The 19,078-nt window shown below is 43.8% G+C and overlaps 1 protein-coding gene across 1 annotated transcript in view; it reads right to left on the bottom strand.

The window, feature by feature from the left end:
* Positions 1-1,263: 1,263 nt before the first annotated feature.
* NDUFA10 (NADH:ubiquinone oxidoreductase subunit A10) overlaps positions 1,264-19,078 on the bottom strand; it is a 38,705-nt gene continuing 20,890 nt past the window's right edge. Inside the window, exons 9-10 of the mRNA XM_084289032.1 lie at positions 14,574-14,682; positions 1,264-1,729 (exon numbers count right to left, since the gene is read on the bottom strand). Of these exons, the coding sequence (XP_084145158.1) occupies positions 1,661-1,729; positions 14,574-14,682 (178 nt within the window). The 3' untranslated portion in view covers positions 1,264-1,660. The remainder of the gene's footprint in view (positions 1,730-14,573; positions 14,683-19,078) is intronic.

Below are 19,078 nucleotides of genomic sequence, written 5' to 3' on the forward strand. Positions count from 1 at the left end.
CGCTCGTTACTGACTGCTGTGGGGTGGTGCTCTGAAAAGGTAAGGAGAAGCTAACACACTGCTTGCTCGGGGTCTCGTTCCACAGGAGCAGGCACTGGTGGCTCACGCTGGCAGGTCCTCAGGCACGAGGCCACTACGCCTTCCTGGGAGAGGTGTGGATTAATGAAGCACAGGGCCTTGCTGGAACACACATAGGTCCACCGTCCTGCTAACCAGCCTCTAAAAGATGAAAATGCACAGACTCAGGTGAGGCAGATTTCATTTCAGCCAGATGCATTTGCCCAAGGGTGCCAAGGCACAACCCCTTACAAGCTCCCTTGGGAGACTCAGGAGGTAGCAAACAAGCGCACAACCCAGTGGTGGCAGGACAACGCCGAGCAGCTCCTTCTGCTGACCAGGCCCCAAGAACAGAAAACCTCAGAAGACTGAGGACACCGGGGGTCTGCTGTGTTTCACACAAGCCCGAGGCATAGCACTGCTCTGACATCCTAATACTTGCTTCTTTCTGTGAATCCACCAGCTGCATTAGCACAGGGTGGCACAGCAGTCAGCCCTTTTGCAACTGGCACTGTGACCAAAGCCACAGAACATGGAAGCAGAGCTGAGAGATCAGTGAGAAGAGCCACATTTCTATCCCACTGTTCATTTATTTCAGTATCTAACTGGGCCCCCAAGGCCCTTATTAAAGGAGTCTCTTCACACTAGTTTTGATGGAGGAAGGGGCATGGGCTAGACTTGGTTGCTTATTTCAAAGGCATTGCCCTGAGAACTGGAATGCCTGGCAGCACTTTTATTCAATGACTAAAGTACTTAGCCCCTTGCTGGAAATGCAGAATTACTGCAGACTAAATCTGGACAGCAATGCTTGAACCAATGCCAAGGTGCCTCATTTGTGTGACTAACTAATACCAAATGAATCATTTCTTTAAAAAGAACCAACTTGGATTTTCAGGGACTTACAAAAATAATAATTACTTTTGTCTTTTATACCCAACAAACAGTTTGACCTACGGTTTCCGTCCAAAGGAAGAAGTTATGAGTACAACTGCTGGCAATTTCGATTTTGTTTTACTTTTAAACAGATATTTTGTTGTTCAAACTGAGAACGCTTATTTCCTTCTCTCAAACTTCTCTTTATGCTCACTTGTTTTAATGCTGATGTCCAGTAAGGAGCTTTCAGAACACAACGTGAGTGTTATTTTTTCAAGCAGGTGCACCCTCCTAATGAAACTAATAAAACACCATGCGTGACAGAGCAACAAATTAACTTTGTGAGAACCAGGAGGATACAGGTTTAATTCGTCTTGATTCAGCAAAACAACAATAAGCCTGTATAACAACATGCCACAGTCTTGATGAAGAAAAAGTTCAGCATTGATCTTAAGTCTGCCCCCTGTAATACCAGATCACCTTTCTATTACACACGGACTATTAAACATTCAAAGACAACGCATCCCAAATTCATCAGGGAAGAACAAACCAGGATAAAATGATTTGCCTTCTGGGAGTCTATTCTCTCATGCTGTGGCTGGAAGATGATTTACCCAGCATTTTCTTTGTGCTACACAGAATTAATGCAGAGCAGGCACACTGAACTCAGCTTCTTCTTCATTCAAGTTCTGTGGTTGATCACTGTTAGGGCTCCCAAGTGAGGCAGATTTCATTTCAGCCAGATCCACTTGTCACCAACATCAGCGTTGTAGCCTTTACTAAAATAGCGACCGGGAAGCTAGAGAAAGCAGAAAGTTTAGTCAGAAACATTTTTCTTTTCGTTGTTTATAGAGAATCTAAAAGTTTCAGTAAGGTGACTTACGTTACCTGCAAAAGCACAATCTATAATCTGTAATTCTTTGCAAAATGAAGATAGCACTTGTAGAAAAATTCATGCCTTTAGAAAAAAATAGAGCTGTACAGCTGGTAAGGGGGGACCCACAAAAACACGATGTTAATGGTATATATATACGTATAAACTAGGCCAATATCCCACCAACAGAACAGCATGGCTCCATCTGCATTCATCCAGTTCTTCCCCTGTCTGCTGATCCCCATTTTAGTAAGAGATGACCCCTCTAATCAGTGTGCAGTAGAGGAATGGAATTAGCCAGAAGAATCTCATGCCAAAATAGGCACACATTATTAAATAGATGAAGTTTCATGCATGAAATACTGAGTTAATTACTACATTAAATTAAACCATTCAAATGAAATTGCATATTTAGCCTTCAAGAGCTGAACTTAACTTCATTAAAGCAGAAAGCAATATCTGCCTGTCTTCATAAGCAAAGCCAGAAACCACTACTTGATGGAAAAACTGAAGTTTCTCAGATCCCCTACCCCAAATTTCACAGGTACCGTGGGACCTAAGCAATAATCTTCACATGTTCAGCCTCTGAACATCACTAACCTTTCAGGCTGTAGCTCTTCTGCATTGACCCCTCACGTTTCTGGGAGCTGACCTCTGCCTAAGCAGCTCACAGGTTAATCTGATGGACTTTTCTGTACCAGTGGCTCCCAAACCAGGGCTCAGGGAGATGCTGTGCTGGCTGCACAACGTCACTTAGCTGCTCTGCTCTTAACAGCGTGTTACCCATCGCTATACACAAGATTGCTCCGGGCTGGGGACCCTCCAAGGCAGCCTTTCTGTCGGACAGCACGTCAGGAGTAATGGCTGGTTTCACTGGTCTCAGGAGACACGGGAAACAGCTTGAGCCCAGCAAACCAAGAAATGTGCTGTGGAGGGAAAGGCTGGATGGACTGGAGCACTGGCAGAGGGACATCACATAGAACAGGAAAGCTGGAGGAGCTTTAAGGATCCGAGGAGAGAGGCTGTTGAAGCAGCAGCCATTTTAAGGGATTACTGAAGCAGCATGTGGGACTGCAAGAGAGAGCCTGCCAGTACAGCAAAAATAGCCAACCCTCCTTAGGCAGCGTACGTGCTCTCTGCAGGCTGGGAGAGCGCAGGCTGCATCACCAGGTCAGCAAAAGCACGCGCACGTGATGGAAGGCTGCACAAGCGTGCCAGCAACGCTGTCATCAAAATCGTCTCTTACCAACTCGCGCTGCAAAAACACCACAAATTTTTTTAGTGCACTTGCTGCCTGAATAAATATAAAGCAGGCTCTGTACCCGTTAGATAACTAAGCCACAGGATACAAAGCCTCCCAGCAACAGGATCGATACGTAAAGTAGCTGTGTTGGCAAATTACTCTTAACTGAGTGATCCTAGAGAGGAAAATGATGCATTTCAGCATTTACATCTCAGGTGTTAAAGCAGTCCTCTTCAGAAAGTACTGACCACCAACTAAAGTGCCACAAATGTTTGGGTCCTAGCTCCGGAACCTCCCTTCCTATCTTTAGGAATGAAAAAGACAAAAAGCCAACTTCCAGCATCAACACAGTTCTGGAATCAAAGAGCAAACCACTGTGAAAAGGCAAATGCATTTTGCAAGAAAGTCTGAAGAAAGCAAAAGAAGCTCCAATAAAGCCTTTCCTTTAAGAAAATATCCTATCAGCTGGCAATCTTTACAAATAATTAAGCAAAAAACATTTGCTCAACTCCACTCAAACTCTGGTTTCACACAGAACCTCGATGTGTCCCAGTGACTTCTCCTTTCAAAACAGCCTGTGAAAGTATCTTGTTTGAGAGAACTGCCCCTGTGGAGAGAAGCAAGACCAAGTCTGGATGAAATCTATCACCATGCCACAAAAACAGCTATTTCATCCAGGAAGAAGCCTGATGTTTTGAAGTAAGAGGGGGTATTTTTATTATTTTTTTTTTTTTTTTGTATTTGAAGGTCAGAAGATAAGACATTTCTTTCCATAAAGCATCAAGCTAACAGGAGACTTCTGCCTCCTTCATGAGACATCCACCACCCCACCCTGTCGCAAGCTATTAAAGTCATTCTTGATCAGTGTTTCCAGGGCTTTTCATTTAAAGTTTGTCTTTAATGCTTTGTCTAAACATCAGAAGAAACCATGCTGTCCTGTTAAGAGTTACTCCTGCTGAGCAACGAGGAGATGTGAGATGGAAATAAATGATTACTGTCCCTGCCCTACAAATTTGCAGTGGTGAGCTAGGGAGGACATCAGACCTGCTGTGACCAGCCTGTATCTATTAATTCTAGCACAAAAACAGCTCTCTCTGGTCCTCTCTGGGCAGCACATAATTGGCCCTTTGATACTTCAAGAGATTCCCAGATAACAAGATTATTAAAGCAACAGGAGCTCGCTGGGAAAATACAGGAGTTTACAGTTTCGTTTCTGGGGAATTCTACCCTCTTAAAAGGGCACAGTATCAGTCCCAGCAGATTTCAGATTCATTGTCCAAAACAAATTCCCCATGTGCCTTTGGTTAAAGACATGCAATACATCAAAGCGATTTCTTAAGTATTTATGCATCCTCCATCGTTCACAGTAGGCCTTGGCAAAAGCAATCAAGTTTCGGGATATATTGCTGGTGAGCTTTCCAAACAGCCGGGAAATGGCACATAAACATAGTCCTGTTTTTACCTAGCAGGCAGAATCATCTGAGTTTATATTCTGCACACTGTTAAGAGTCAGGTGCGAGTAACAGGAATGACTTCCTGAGAAAGGGCCCTTCAAAGCTCACATTCGGCAGAGCTGTCTGTAGTAAAAAAATACTTTTATTTATTTATTTATTTAAGGCCCACCTTCTGCCAGAACAAGCGCCTGCTCAGCTGCACGAGGAGCCTGCATTGACACAGCCGAACAAAAAGCACTGCGATGATGTTGGTGATGTTGAATGGACCGAACAGCTTGATGCCAACAGAGAGGAGAGGTCCCACATCTCATCTCTCATCCAAACGTGCTCTGCAGCTTGCTGGATCGTCCCACGAGCCCAGCCACCTCCCTCGCCCAGCAAGAAGCAACCCGCTCCTTTTGGCTGGGTGATTTTCGGTGACTCAGGGAGCTCGGGCAGCCAGACGCGCACCAGACAGCTGCAGAGAAAAGTGGTAGGAGGAAGATGTAGGGATGCGGGGCAGGCAGCTGGTTGTGCTCCTTTTGGTGGCAGCAAGTGCTTAAAGCAGTGCCCCAGACTGCAGCCTCAGCTCTGGCCAAGCTGAGGTTCCCAGCCTGTCTTCCTGACAAGCAGACTGCACCGAGGCTGCTGCCCGAAGAGGTGACCTGTCCAGCCCAGAAGAGAGAGAGGACTCAGCTCTACTTAATTTGCCAGTAGCTGGGAGAACACAGGGGGACTGAATATTCACTACCTCTTCCAGCACAAGATACACGTGCCAACAAACAAAGCCAATGGCTTGAAAACCCCCTTGCTGAAGGATACTGCTGACACTAAAAACTGAGACGCAGTCTCAGTGGGAGACCAGGCAAATGTTTGGACAAGACTTGCATTTTCCAGGAGACTTCTGCATTTAGAGTAAGTTTCCCAGTTGGAACTGGGATGAAAATCAGCAAGACCGTGTCACCTGCAAGTGGCTGGCACATTCACAGACCCGTTCCATGCTCTTCACCTTCAGATCAAACTAGAGTAGGGTCGAAGAAAAGGTACAACTTAATGGTCGTGTTAATAAGCGTGTCTTATTATATGCATTGTTATTAGCAACACATTTCCATGGGCAAGCAGGAGTAACAGCACATGGGGTCAGATAAATCCCTTCAAACCCTTTACTGGCATCGGTCTGTGCAGACCTACGGAGCACACCGACAGGTTTGCCCAACACCACGTGTCAGAGAAAGCAGTTGACTATTACAAAGCTGAAGCACCTTTCCCATGAGAAGTCAGAAAAGCCTTGCTGCTATCACTGCAGCAATCTAGACACAGGCTTTGCAACACAGAACTGGGTCTCTGCCCTCAGGAGCTCACAGCTCAAGCAGCACTGGTCAAGCGAGCAGCAGCACAGATCCCTCCAGACAGCCACAACAGCTCCCATGCCTCCCTGCAGCAGGAGGCAAATGCAGGCTCCTGCAGGGTCACTGTTGAATAATGGATTTTTCCACTCCATGGAAACAGATGAGACTGAGAATCAAGCCTTGGTCTGCTGCGTTGCACCACGCAGAACTCAGAGCTGGCAGCGAGGATTAACTCGAGAAGCGCGCTATAAAATCCGCCACGTGAAGAATGAAACTAATGAAATAAGTTTTACCCAGCAAAGGTAGGAGCCGGCTCAGAGGAATGGAACTGCTCAACTTTAAAAGAACATCAGTAAGACGACGAAAACAAGATCATCTCATCAGTTAAATTAAGAACTCTGCCACAGAAGTGTCTGTCAAAACTATAAACATGATGGAAAGCCCTATAAAGCGGTATATGCTGCAGAGTAGCAACAAACAGCTTCAGCCAGCTGTTTGCTATACACTGTGGCTGCATTTCATAGCTCCTCAAAATAATTTCAAACCAGACATGTACAGGTAGAGCTCTGGAGAGCTTTAACAGCCTGGAAAGGTCTACATCCATCAGCTCAGAGTATGTCTTCTTTTTCAATATTCCAGGAGAAAGGGAAAAAAAATTACCATTCTTTTTCCTTCTGTTCTTCATGCTGCTTTCTACTAATGGCTGGGCTTCGCAGCTAAAATAGATCTATAAATAGCATGTTTTGAGCAGCACTGATCAAACAGCACTTAAAAACAGAGTCATTAAGCTGCGAAGCATACACTCATTCATCAATATCCAAGCCTTTTCATTTAGTGACTGTTTATAATAAGCACAATAATAGCACCTGCCATCATCGCTGCTGGTGAAGACTCCTGCTTTTTCCAGTAGGAATCCTGACTTCCAGAAGATTATTGCCAGGGACTGTCACACAGCTGAAGTTAAGAGAATTTAAGAACCTATGAATTCATATACGGTGATGCACTTTTTAAATGTTTTGTTTCCATGTCCCAGAGCAAAAGACAAAAAAGGGATGAGGATAATAAGCCCCTGAACACACATTAAAGGTGTAGTTTGAATTCCAGAGGACTGGCAGAGATAAGTGATTATTTACAGCTTAACTCCTGACATTCTTTTCTTGGACAAAATTCTTAATTATGAATTAACTACTAGCATTCACTATAGCTCAAGTAACACAGCACTCAAAAGCTTTACTGAACTGAGGTTCAGTTTACTTTACTGAACTGAGGCTAAACCAACTATTTTTTACTGAAATTGTTCAATGAGTGTTGTCCTACCATTCCTGCATTCCACACACACAAAAAAAATGTAAAACAAACAAAACAACCAGAGTAGTCTGGTTGAGAAATAGAAATCTTTTGGAAAATAAATGTCCGTAAGGAGAACACAGCTTATTTCTTTAAAGCTGAAGTATTTTTATTTTAAGCCAAATCGCTGAGTATCAGCAGGAATCTGATCTGTAGAAAGGAATCTGTGATTTGTAATTTGAACAACTACAAACACCATAAACAATCTAATGCATATCTCCAGCTTTGCTTTTGCAAGACAGCCAAGAATAAATAAGCAACACGGTATGGCTAAATATTTTGTTGCAGCTTTTTTCCACAGTGTCAACTTGCTATAGCAACTATTTGCCACCCTGGCAGAATAAAGTCTACTTTGCTTTTTCTTCAGGAAGAACATGTTAGAAACACCGAATATCCACTACAGACTGCAGACCAACCACAGGAAAAAGCCAAGTGCCCATATCCAAGTCGGGTAGTGTTATGTTAACTGCAGATTCACCCTTACTGGACAGATAAAAATCAAAGACTTCTTCCAACAGCACTCCCTGTAGCACTCTAGCTGGAGTTAGATGATCCTTAAAGTCCCCTTCCAACCCAAACCATCCTTCGTTGCCCAACGTAACAGCAGCTCTTAGAAATGCTGGTTCTACATTAAAAAGCTCTGAAGTGCTTCTCAGCATAGAAATGCTATCAGGAAAAAAGGATGTTCACACACAATGCTGTCCCAACCAATATGCCAGCACACCTGCACAGTTCAACATCTCAAATTCACACTACTTCACGGTTTAAGACCCCTGGAGATGTTACCCTGAGGAGCAATGCAGGGATAGGAACGAGAGTGAGTAAAGTACCCTTACAGCTGTGCCAAAACTGTTTCCTGATCTAGAGGCACAATCTTCAGTATAAGGTACGGAGATGAAACTGTCCTCTGAAGGGTTTTTGTCTTTTAAAAAGAAGTTTCCTAGGAGATGCAGAAGAGTGGAAGCAGCTCAGCTGCAACTTCTTTCTCCCTTCTGCTTAATCACCAGCGAAGCCTTTCTTTTTCATCTGAAGTAGAGGTCTACCTTGTAGATCACATTCCTATTGTGGTGTGGGACCCAGAAGGGTTTTAGAAGAGGAGGATGTGCTCCCACAGAACAGTGTTTTCTTTCATAGGGCTCAATGGCAGACTGTCAGTTTGAAATGGATTCTTTTAATGCCAGTAGGATTTTACTGTCTGCTTGATTTACATAGGCACCCAGCGCCCGGGACAGTGTGGTTTGTCATCCAAAACAATGCAGACACAGCCGACAGGACAGATCTGACGTACTCCCAAGGTCTCTCACGTCCTCCTCCCCTCCACATTCGGGATGGATTTCCCTGCCAATTGCCCATGCTATCTTTGAAGGGAAGCAGGGCAGAGGAGCTATGCTTTTCTGACGCAGAGAGAGGCTGTTCAAACCTCTCCCGCTCCCCCTGCGCACACAAGATTGGTGAGAGCAGAGAGAGGAGGGAGAAGGGAAGAAAAGCAGATCGTGAGCCTATTCCTACCCCATCCCAGGCAACCTTCAGAAACAATGTTGTAATTCCTCGTTTTTAGTTATTCCTCAGGTTCTTCCAGTTTTACAGATACCCAGCTAGGCAACATCTTACTGTTATTTTAGAAATAGCTAAAAATATTTTTGCAGAGATAAAGCAGCAAAAAAACAAATTGAGCCTTTCCTAATTTATTGTGTGTCTGTTTTCATTCCTTCCTGGATCCAAGAGCAGACAGGGCTGGGCATTAGAGCTGTCAAACATCTCCATAAAAATAAGAAATGGAACGGGAGTCCTTGATCCTAAAAAAAAACCCAAAACTTCGGCAAGACAAGCAAAAAATGACAGGAGAGAGAAAGCAGAAGACTTTGTTACCATAGTGGCCATCTTTGATATAACTGCAAACACAGAGAGGAAAGAAATATATATCCTAACCTCCTTAGTTCTGCAAAGGCACCATGGAAGACAATTCTTGTAACCTAACCGAACCATGAAAAGCTACAGGCTTCTGGGAAGAAAAAAAAAAAAAAAAAAAAAAAAAACACCCTTTGACCAAGTGCTGTTTATCCACACAGAGGAGATTATATACATGTGCGTGTGTATGTGCAAAGTGTCACTGCTGCAACAATTTGGTCTAAAGTCTGAGGCCAAAGGCTACGATGTTTACTACCCAGTTACCGCCACGTGAAAGCTCAGCGCGTTATTTTTGACACAAACGCTCCCTGTTGTTCATCCACACTGACATGCTGGAAGCTGAAGCATTTCTTTTGTAGTTCAGGGTACTTTACAGAGGCTGTTGGGTGTGCAAGCCAGCAGTGCTCTGCATTCTTACAGGGGAGAGAAAAGCTGAAGGGACTGCTAGCCCCTCATTTACCAGGGACCACAGCTGGCAAGATGTACCAAGCCTGTACCCCACGTGCAATTTGGGCCACATCAAACCTGCATCTGGCTCCCCCAAGGGAGCCAGACTGCATCTGACAGCAGTAGCAAGGTCTTTGACTTGCTCTAGCTTTCTTTGCCTCAGAGTAAGCATCTCCCTATTCCAAAAGGGAGATCCCACCAAGGGAGAGGGACGCAAAAATAAATAAGAGCCTTCTCCTACCTTTCAGTGACGTGTTTATTTGCTTTCTTGAGGAGTTAAACAGAAAAAAAATCAAGCCATCCATTTCATCTTTGCTTAATATGGAGCTGACACGACAAATAGTGTTAGATGTGTAAGGGATGGGATGGATGAGGAAGAATCAATACTGCTGTCTCTGCTCTCCTCACGTGGTGAGCATGGCATGAGTGCAAAGTCTATCTCACCACAGAAAGGGACACTGCAAAATTTGGTATGGAGGAGACCAAGAATGATCAAGGAAAGGAATCACGGGATGGAAGTTGAAGGGATTGACGGCCAGCGTCCAGGATCAGCAAACATCCAGTGCATGGTGAGGGAAAAGTAGTACGTGGGTAAAGAACGAGAAGCAGGGGGTTTACCAATTCAGTATGAGAGCAAAAGGAGACTTCAGATGGAAAGATGACAACTAAAACCGATCTAAGAAAGCCGTACACACAGGCACATCCACTCACTGGAGCTGGAACTCATATTGTGATAGAAAGTGTCTTTGAAGGTAGTTCAAGAGTGTAGAATGAATACTTCAAAGAATTCTTCACAAACTGTCTGCTTCAAGGGTAAGGTACACATCCCTGACTTTCTTCCAATTGTATCAGTTGGGCTAACAAAAGATAAAAAACGTTTTGATATGAGATTTGCTTTATTACAAAAGGAACTTCTAGGTGCATAGGCCTGTCTTGTGGGAAGAAAATCTCTGTGCCCAAGCATTTGTTCATTTTCTTTAATATACACACCCACACATATACTTAAAGAATCCCAGCAAGCTAGAAAGAGGATGGGATACTCCCACTGCACATTCTTACCCCCTGAAGAAAGGATGAAAAAAATACCATCAGAAATCCTAGACTGTAAGATGCAAGCCATGTTTTAGAGCCTACTATTGAAAATAGCCCTTTTTTCCTCCAGGATTTCTTATACTTCTGCTTAAAGATATTCTGACAAGCTGCTGGACAGAGGAAACAGGCTACAGGAACCAGGGTTGGAGCAAGTGGGCTAATACACATCCTTTTTGTTAGAACTGATGACACGAGAAAGGAGACTAAGTATTAAATACCGAGCCTTCCTGTTCATAGCAAAAGAATTCTCCACTCTAATGGCCAAGTGAACACCAACAAACCCTCGGCTCTGAACTCTAGCACACCTCATGATGAGCAGCAATCTGCTTATTTATTTATCTTTTTAAACACAAGGTTTGTGCAAAAGAAATTCTGATTATTTCCCTACAACCTGCAATGAACGGGAAGGTGGTACAAATTATTTTACAGTCCTGCAGCTTTGTTTTCGGAGGTGAAGAAGTAGGTAAAGATGGCTTGAATACGAATCTTAGACAGCTGCACTTTTATGTAGACAGAAAAGAACATGCACGTAAAAGAATTCTTTTTTCACCATCCCTAGGAGACTTAGGCAGGACTTGCCAACATCATTCGGGAGTGTGAAGTACATAAGTACATTATTTAAGTACACTGATTCCATTAAACAGAACCATTTGTTTTCATCTTCTCTGCAAACACATCTGCCTAAGTGCTCCAGCTTCACAGGGCGCACATGGAGTCTGGAGCATTATCTGTGGGGATTGTGCATGGTTGGAAGAAAGCACAGAGATACAGCAGTTGTTAAAGGAGAAAAAAAAAAAAGAGTAGTCAAGTCTTTACTAGTCTGACAGTTCCTAAAATAATGTTGCTTCACTTAAGAATGAACACGCTTATCTCTGATCTACAGAACCTGACTAAAAGGTTACTTTTCCCTTGCCAGAAAAGCATCTTTAGAAGTTTATGAATGCCTGAACAGAACGGCTGAACCCTGCCAGATGACTTTATGCTAAGAGAGAGGCAGAAAGCCACCTCCTCACACGTGGAAAGAACATTTACAGAAGAAATGGAGAGGATATACATAAAAAGCAAGTTTATAGTATTCAGAGCTGTATGCAGCTACCTCATGATTTCGAGCAAAGGCAAATGTACTAAAATCTTGCTCCCTGAAAAGCGTTTCCTCCTCCTCCTCAGTTGCTTGTGACTAATTAATATCTTGAACAAAACCCAGCTTCTGCCTGGAATTTGCAAATCCCCGAAAACCACCATTATTAGGCAGCATGAATTGTGTGCATGCAACGCTGAAAAGCACAGCAGTTAGTTGCCTATTTGTATGATCAGGGATGTATAACTAGTTATAGGACTGCCGAGGAAAAAAAAATCCCCTACACAAATCATTGTGTTTATGTGGTAAACATCATTACGCTAACTTTAAAAGCACGCATTTCCCACAAGGAAAAGTTAAAGTTCTGTAATTATACCATAATTAAGCCTTTACTTGCAAGTCACGTGAGCCCAAAATTTTTATCCCTCTTCACATCTAAGCGTGGTAGCAGAGCTGCAACCATCTGCACATAGACATGGGCAAGGCAAGGGGTTAGGGCCTGAGATCCCCTCTCAGAGAAGGCAAACCCACAGCCAAGATTTGTGGGTCTACAAGTTCACCTCCTTTTCTGTGTGCACTGGTTGTTGTCATCCTACAGTACCTCTGAACGCAAGCCCTGCCTTTCAAATAAATTCACACCTTCATTTGCTAAACAAAGTTGGAGGAAAAATGCAGATCTTCAGAAGTCTCGACACAAAGGATTCAATTCTTAGAACATAACCAGCAGGTGGGGTTGGCTTTGTGCTTGCCTTTCTAGTAGCTCAGGCAAAGTAGGAAAACTCAACATCTTTTCCATCGTGCACCATCCCTAAAGAGCCCCATGCCTGGGGGATTGCAAGTGGTTAAGCATCCAGAAAAAAAACGTGGATAGTATTGTCTGACTTGAACAGAATGCTCTGTGGATCGTGCATGATTCCTCCTTATTCCAAATGACATTATCACTTCCCATAGTACTTTCCTGAATCAGGGCCTAAAAGCAAGCCTGCAGATGGGAGATTTCATTTTGGCAATTTTTTTTTTTTTTTTTTTTGCACTGAAAATGCTCAGCTCCTGCTGTCAACTAACTGGCATGGAGCAGAGCAATCCAAGATCCAAGCTTTCCTTCCCAGGTATACATATACCTTCTCCTAAGCATCCTTTCACTATGTCTGTATGGAAAGTCATATTTTTTTTCCTGGAAGCCAGCTTTCTGAGGAGGCAGGATATTCCCAATTTCTTGCCAACACAGAGAGGGGTGTGCTGTTGTACAGTTGGAGGAAAAAAAAAAAGAGAAAAAAAGGCTTTCAGAAGTAGTACCCCTGCTCCCCAGCACACAGCTCCAAGGTCACACCTAGCTGTGTGTCAGGCAGCCTCAATAATTCCCAGCTCCACTGCTAAGTGACATTTCAGCCAAAAAAAAGCCTATCATCTTCGGGAAGAAAGACACTGTCAGTACAGATGGATGTTGCATGCTGGCAACAAGTCATGCAGCAGATCATTCTGAAATGTGTGCTGCACACGCATAGACGTCTCTTGGAGTGAAGGACTCCAAAAATTCGTAGTCTAAGCCTGAAGTTTTGCATTTAAAATGCAATACCAAAAAGCACAAAATTCTGGTAACTGTCTCAGATGAACCAGGAAGGTGTTTTTCAAACACATTACACGATCTCAAGGAGCACTAAGAAGCTTTCTGCTGCTTTAACCCTTAGCTTTAGTCCCTTTTATAAGATGGAACGAATACATCTCAAATGAGGCAGAACAGCATGAACTTAAGAGCCTCTCCACTGCACACTTAGCTGAGGAAGAACAAATTATGTTGAATAGTCAGTTCAAAAGTCCCTGTGAACATTACGAAGAAAATACTTCAAGTTTCTAAATGAGTCCACAAGACCATATCTTACATTTTAACTTTACATTTATCTTACATCTCTAGTAAGAGACCCTATACTCCAGGACAAGAAAAATGACAGTATTCTGACCATGCAAATCATGGCTTGTAATGGTTCATACAGATATTCCTTCCTTTGTCCTCAGTGATTTCTTGGAAAACAACAACAAAACACAGTGGCAGAGAAGATTTCAACACAGCTTGGAAACATACCATCACCTGCAACTTCAGCTTGTCCAAGCAGTGGTAATTGCCATCAATTCTACAATTTCTCTAACGAGGATTTACAATACCTGGGCCTCAGGAGAATACTGCCTAGCGAGGCAGGACCCCATGCCAGCTAAACAACAATAACCAATAGGGCAAAGTGCTAAGTCAATTGGAAGCCATTGTCTCCAGAACCAGAAAGGCAAGCAGCTAATTAAATCATTGTGTGGGAGCCTGCATGAGGTGTAAGAGAGTGCTGGGCCACAACAGGCTTTGGATGTGTGCCGGCTTACAGAAACACGCTATTTAAAGCAACAACAGTTTTGAGAACCAATGTAATGTTCATACCTCCTCAGCCTACTTCAGAAAAACACCCCCTCCCCAAGGGTTTTATAAGCAGTCTTCTTTATAGAAGTCGCCATGGGTTTCCAATTTTCTTGTTTGACTCAAAGGATTATTTTAGATTTCAGAGGTCAGAGACTAATCAGGGCAGGAGAAACAAAAACAAATGAAAACCACTTATCCTTTAGTCCACATCTAAAGATCAAAAAAGAAAATCAGCTTACGAAACAAACCATTTGCTTCATTATTCCTCTTATTTGGAAGCTGGACTTCAAAAAAAAAAAAAAAAAAAGGTGGGGATCTAGGCAAAATCCAGAACTTACTCTTAGAAATACATATCTGTGTGCACAAGATTAACACTCAGGCTGTGCACGGGACAGTTGTGAGTGCTCTAACACTTTTGCAGGGACAGTTGTCTGGCTATTCTGCAAGTGCTCCCCTTCCAGAATTACTTACCGACCGAAATTCGTAGTAGATTTTATCATATTCATTGCCTCCAATTGTGATTTCTGGAACGAAGTGAGGGACAGCTACAGAATCCAGCACTCTGCTTTTGTCCTGAACACTGAAGGGAAAGGAAGAAGGAAAAGAAGAAAATGGATTAGTTAGTCCACATCCTGCCCAGAAGACTGCAACATCAATCCTGAGTTTGACCAAGTATTAAATAACTTCTCTGCCAAGTAGTTCTTTCACAGGTTTCAGCTCTTTTCTGGTTATGATGCATACACAGCCCTTTCCCTCACACGGCTATTGTGTTTCTTGTTGCAGCAGGAACAAGCAGGACACAAACATCTCCTTCCTTCTCCAACCCCTTCCCCAGGTTCTACCTCCCTGGAGATGCTCTGTTATTCCTGGAAGAATTCTCCAAGGCACCTCTAGTTTTTTGCTTTCCTACATAAACAAGGTTAAAACAGTGGTTTTATTGATTTCCACACTCTATTTTACTAGAGTAACTTCATTTAATTAAACTCCTGTCCAATTTGTTTTCACAAATGAACCCGTGCGAGGATTAAAATAAAGTAGTGCTCTTCTTCCCCAAATTCCCATTCTAAATGACACCGAGGCAATCAAATGGTTTGGAAGCAGGCAGCATCTCCAGCACCCTGCCTAGGAGCAATCAGAGGAAGCTTGCTGCAGCAGCTTTAATGAGAGCTTAGTGATGAGGGGTGCAAAAATCAGGATCCAGAAAAAATCCACACTGCATGGAGCCAGCACTTTCAAATACCCCAAATTTAAGATGCCTGAGAAACTACTAGAAAGTCATCTTCTGCATCCTGATGCTAATTTGCAGAGCAACAGTGCCACCTACACGTATTTGGGGAAAAATACATGTACATCAGCTATCCTTTGCAGTGACTGGGTTCTGTGTTTGACACTTGGGAGCTATGCAAATAATTGTGTTGTTAGTTTTCAGTGAATCGTATTTCTTTGCGAATATTTACACAGACATATACCAAATACAATTTCTGCTTAAAGGTAATTATCTTTGCACAATCTTTTCTTTTTTCTCCCCCAAATAACACAGTTTGGGGCCTTCCCTCGCAGCGTGGCAGTTTCACTTAGTGAAGTAGTCTGCTCACATACACTGACAAACACACTGCAAAACTACCCTACTGCAGACAAATCAGTAAGGAAATACAGTAAAAGGTGAGGGGAGTGAAGGCAAGGATAAACACCTATTTACAAGGCCAGGATAAACACCAAAGATGTTTCCTACAAACTATTACAGCATTTGCCTTCACAAATATTAACCCAAGTATTTTCTAACCATCTGGGAAAAAGAAAAAAAAAAAAAAAAAAAAAGGAAAAAAGGAAAAGCAGAAGCACTACAAGTTTACTTAGAAGACTGTGGAATGACACACAGCATCCGTAAGTGTTCTTGAGATCTGTGGCTCTGTTCTGTGAGACAAACAGTCAAATGGCAGATGCAATGAGGCTCATCTTGCAATATAAGTTGTCCCAAATCTGCCCTGCACAAAGGGACTGCACCCGTGAGACGAAGCTTGCTGTCACAAACAAACAGCAGGAACCCTCAGCTGAACAAGAAAACCAAAGCTGACAAACCCCACAGCGTTCATGTGCTGACAGCCAGGAAAACGAGCCCTCCTTTGCCTCCTCGCAAAGGCAGCAGGAGCTGTTTCCATGCCATGTGAGTGCTGGCCCTCCTGCAGACCACTCCCCACCCTCCCACTCCAGGAGGGCTTGAATAACTGGGCTGAGATGGAAAAACTTGCCCAAAACAGTGATCTGATGATGTAGCTGGGTTTATTTCTGAATCCATGCATACTCTGTGAAAAGCATCTCTGCACCTGCTCCATCTCATACCCACCACTAATTAAACCAGGTAAAACTAAGAGAGCCTGGTGGAAAGCAGCCCTTCAGGTATCAGTCATTCCTTAGGTGCAGTCCATCCTCCAACTGAGCACAAGCTTTCATCCCCGTCTCACCGTGCAGAGAGCAGAGACGAGCAGCAGGCAGGACAGTGAGCTAAGATTTTTGAGTCGAAGAGGATTACTTGTTTAAACACCTTGCTGAATGTTTAAATACCTTGCTGAACTCAGGCTTAGCAGCACAGCCAGTGGAATATCCACTGATTTCTCAGTAAATAAACACCTCTGTCCCTTCTTCCCACACCAGTGTCCCACAGAAGCAGGAGATTCAGCTCTCCACCTAGTAGCAGAGGATGTTCTGGACCCGACAAGTCTGTAGGAGAATGCAGATAAAAATCTGTCTGGGCATAAGTAAAATATAATTTGACATACACAAAGCAAGTCCGGCAGTCAACCAGTCTGCAGCTAATCCACTCCTTCAGGAATCTCAGCCGAATGGCAATTTTAGAGGACAATTCCCAGGCACAATTTATTTTAGTTAGTGCCATGACGGAAAACCTGCTTCTCTTATACCCACTGCCTCCAAAAAAAATGCTCAACAACAACAACATGCAAACCTAATGCTGCCGAAGATGGCTTCTCCAGGTTCACCTCTGCTTTCTGCCTTAAGAAATAATTTGGAATACTAAATAAAAGCACCACCCAAAGACACCTGCCACAACAATGTCTTTAACCACAAAACCACATTTGCTTGCCAGAACTAATTCACTGCTTGGCAGGAAGCATTTAAAGGCACCTATTAAGTTTCCTGAGTTTTTTTTTCCCCTCTCTCCCCCAGTACAAAATTACCACGATTTATTGTAGGGAGGCACTTAACCGTATTTTCTCAAAGCAGCTCTCTCAAAATGCAGTAACAAAGCTACCCAGAGCGTGTTTTACCACCCGTGAGATTGTGAGGCATTAAAAACGTAACTGAAAACATGCAAGGGACTGCACAGTCCTCACGCTGTAGGAACACTAGACTCTAGCTCACCACTGCTATGGTCCAGGATCCTATTAGCTACAGCTCTTCACGTAACTACATAGGGATCACACTTGCAGCTATGCTACAGTAGTGGGTAGCTCTCTCCTCGTCCCCAAAAGCCTCTCACTACACCTACTTTGCACATTATGGCCAAGGCGACGTGCATGAGCAGGAACTGAGCAATTGGGACTGACATACCTGCCTCTTTTCAGAGTGCTAGGTTTGATTTCCCTTAAAGGCAGCTTGCAACAAGGATACACATGTTTTTCAGGGCACTAGCAGAAACCTGATGACAAGAAAGTGCTGCAAGCTGTCCTGTTAATGCAGCTCTTACGTCAGCTGGACATACTTTCTAGAATTTCTGTTCCCATGACCTTAGCTTTTTGTTTCCTCCTCTGTATAAAACAACAAAGTCCCAGGACTGCCTACCACATGAAGACATTTGCTAAAGGAAAAGAAACAACACAACGAACCAAACAAAAAACCTGTCTTCAATAGCCTGAACCGTGACTCCTCAACAACTGATGTTGGCGTCAATGCAAAAACCAAAGGGACAATACACAGGATTAGAAAACCACACTTCCTACCTAAAAGCTCTCACCGGCCTAAAAGGCTTAGGGCCAGCAACACAAAAGCATCCCAAGTTAAATTCTATGCTTTTATGTGGAAGTAACTTGAGAAACAGCAGGTGGATCCCGCTGGAAAAGAGAGAAAGTCTTCTTGCACACCTTGCAATCAGCTTCCAGCCCGGAACACAATAACTGGCTGGGAAGAACCTGAAGGAGTGGGTGGCATTCATTCCTTTGCTATTCACGCCCTTCTTACCTCGGCCAGGGCTTCTCACCTTCTGCTGCGGTTGGCTTCCCTGCCTCCAGCGGGCAGGGTACGACACGTGGGATTGAGCTGCACTCACGATTTTGCCCATACTTGTGAGAGCAGGGGAAAGGAGAAACCCTCCTGACTCATGCCACGGGCACACAAGGCTGGGTGAGAGAGACTGTGATCAGGGTTTCATGTCCATCTCATACTGCACTCACCTGCTCATTCAGCAGGCACACGGGACAACAAATGGCTGGTTCTCCCCATGATGTGTGTCCCATTGCCCCTCATTTCCTCCTTACCCATTCAATCCAGACCTTCAGTCAGGCAGCCTTGAGCTCCACTGTTTGGTTAGGCAGCTCAAGCACGCCGTGCCCAAGGTGAACCGTGGCCACTCCTCTGGTGAGCAACAGACACTCATCGCCCTTGCCAAGAAAGTAAAGACGAGCTTTCCAAGAAAAGCAGGTCTGCAAGAGGTGAGAAGGTGCAAAAACAACTCTTCAAACCTATAAAAAGCTGCCACGAGGAGGAACTGACGAAAGAGAGCTGTTTCGATGGAAGCAAGGAAGGAGAAAGGTGCTAAGGAAGCACTTTTCAGTAGTGCCAGAAGTTTTACAACAGATGCTTAGTGAGATTTTTGGAATCTCCGTGACAAAGAGTTTGAAGAATAAGCCCAGTACACCTCTTACAAGCACTTCTAGTCCTGCTGTTTGAAATCAGACACGTTCGACCACGGACATGTCTTTCCTTTGCTAAGTGTGCTTTATTAGACTGCAAAATAGAGCTGA

This window comes from Netta rufina (genome assembly GCF_964035555.1).
Source record: "Netta rufina genome assembly, chromosome: 6".
In the NCBI taxonomy this organism is placed as follows: Eukaryota; Metazoa; Chordata; class Aves; order Anseriformes; family Anatidae; genus Netta; species Netta rufina.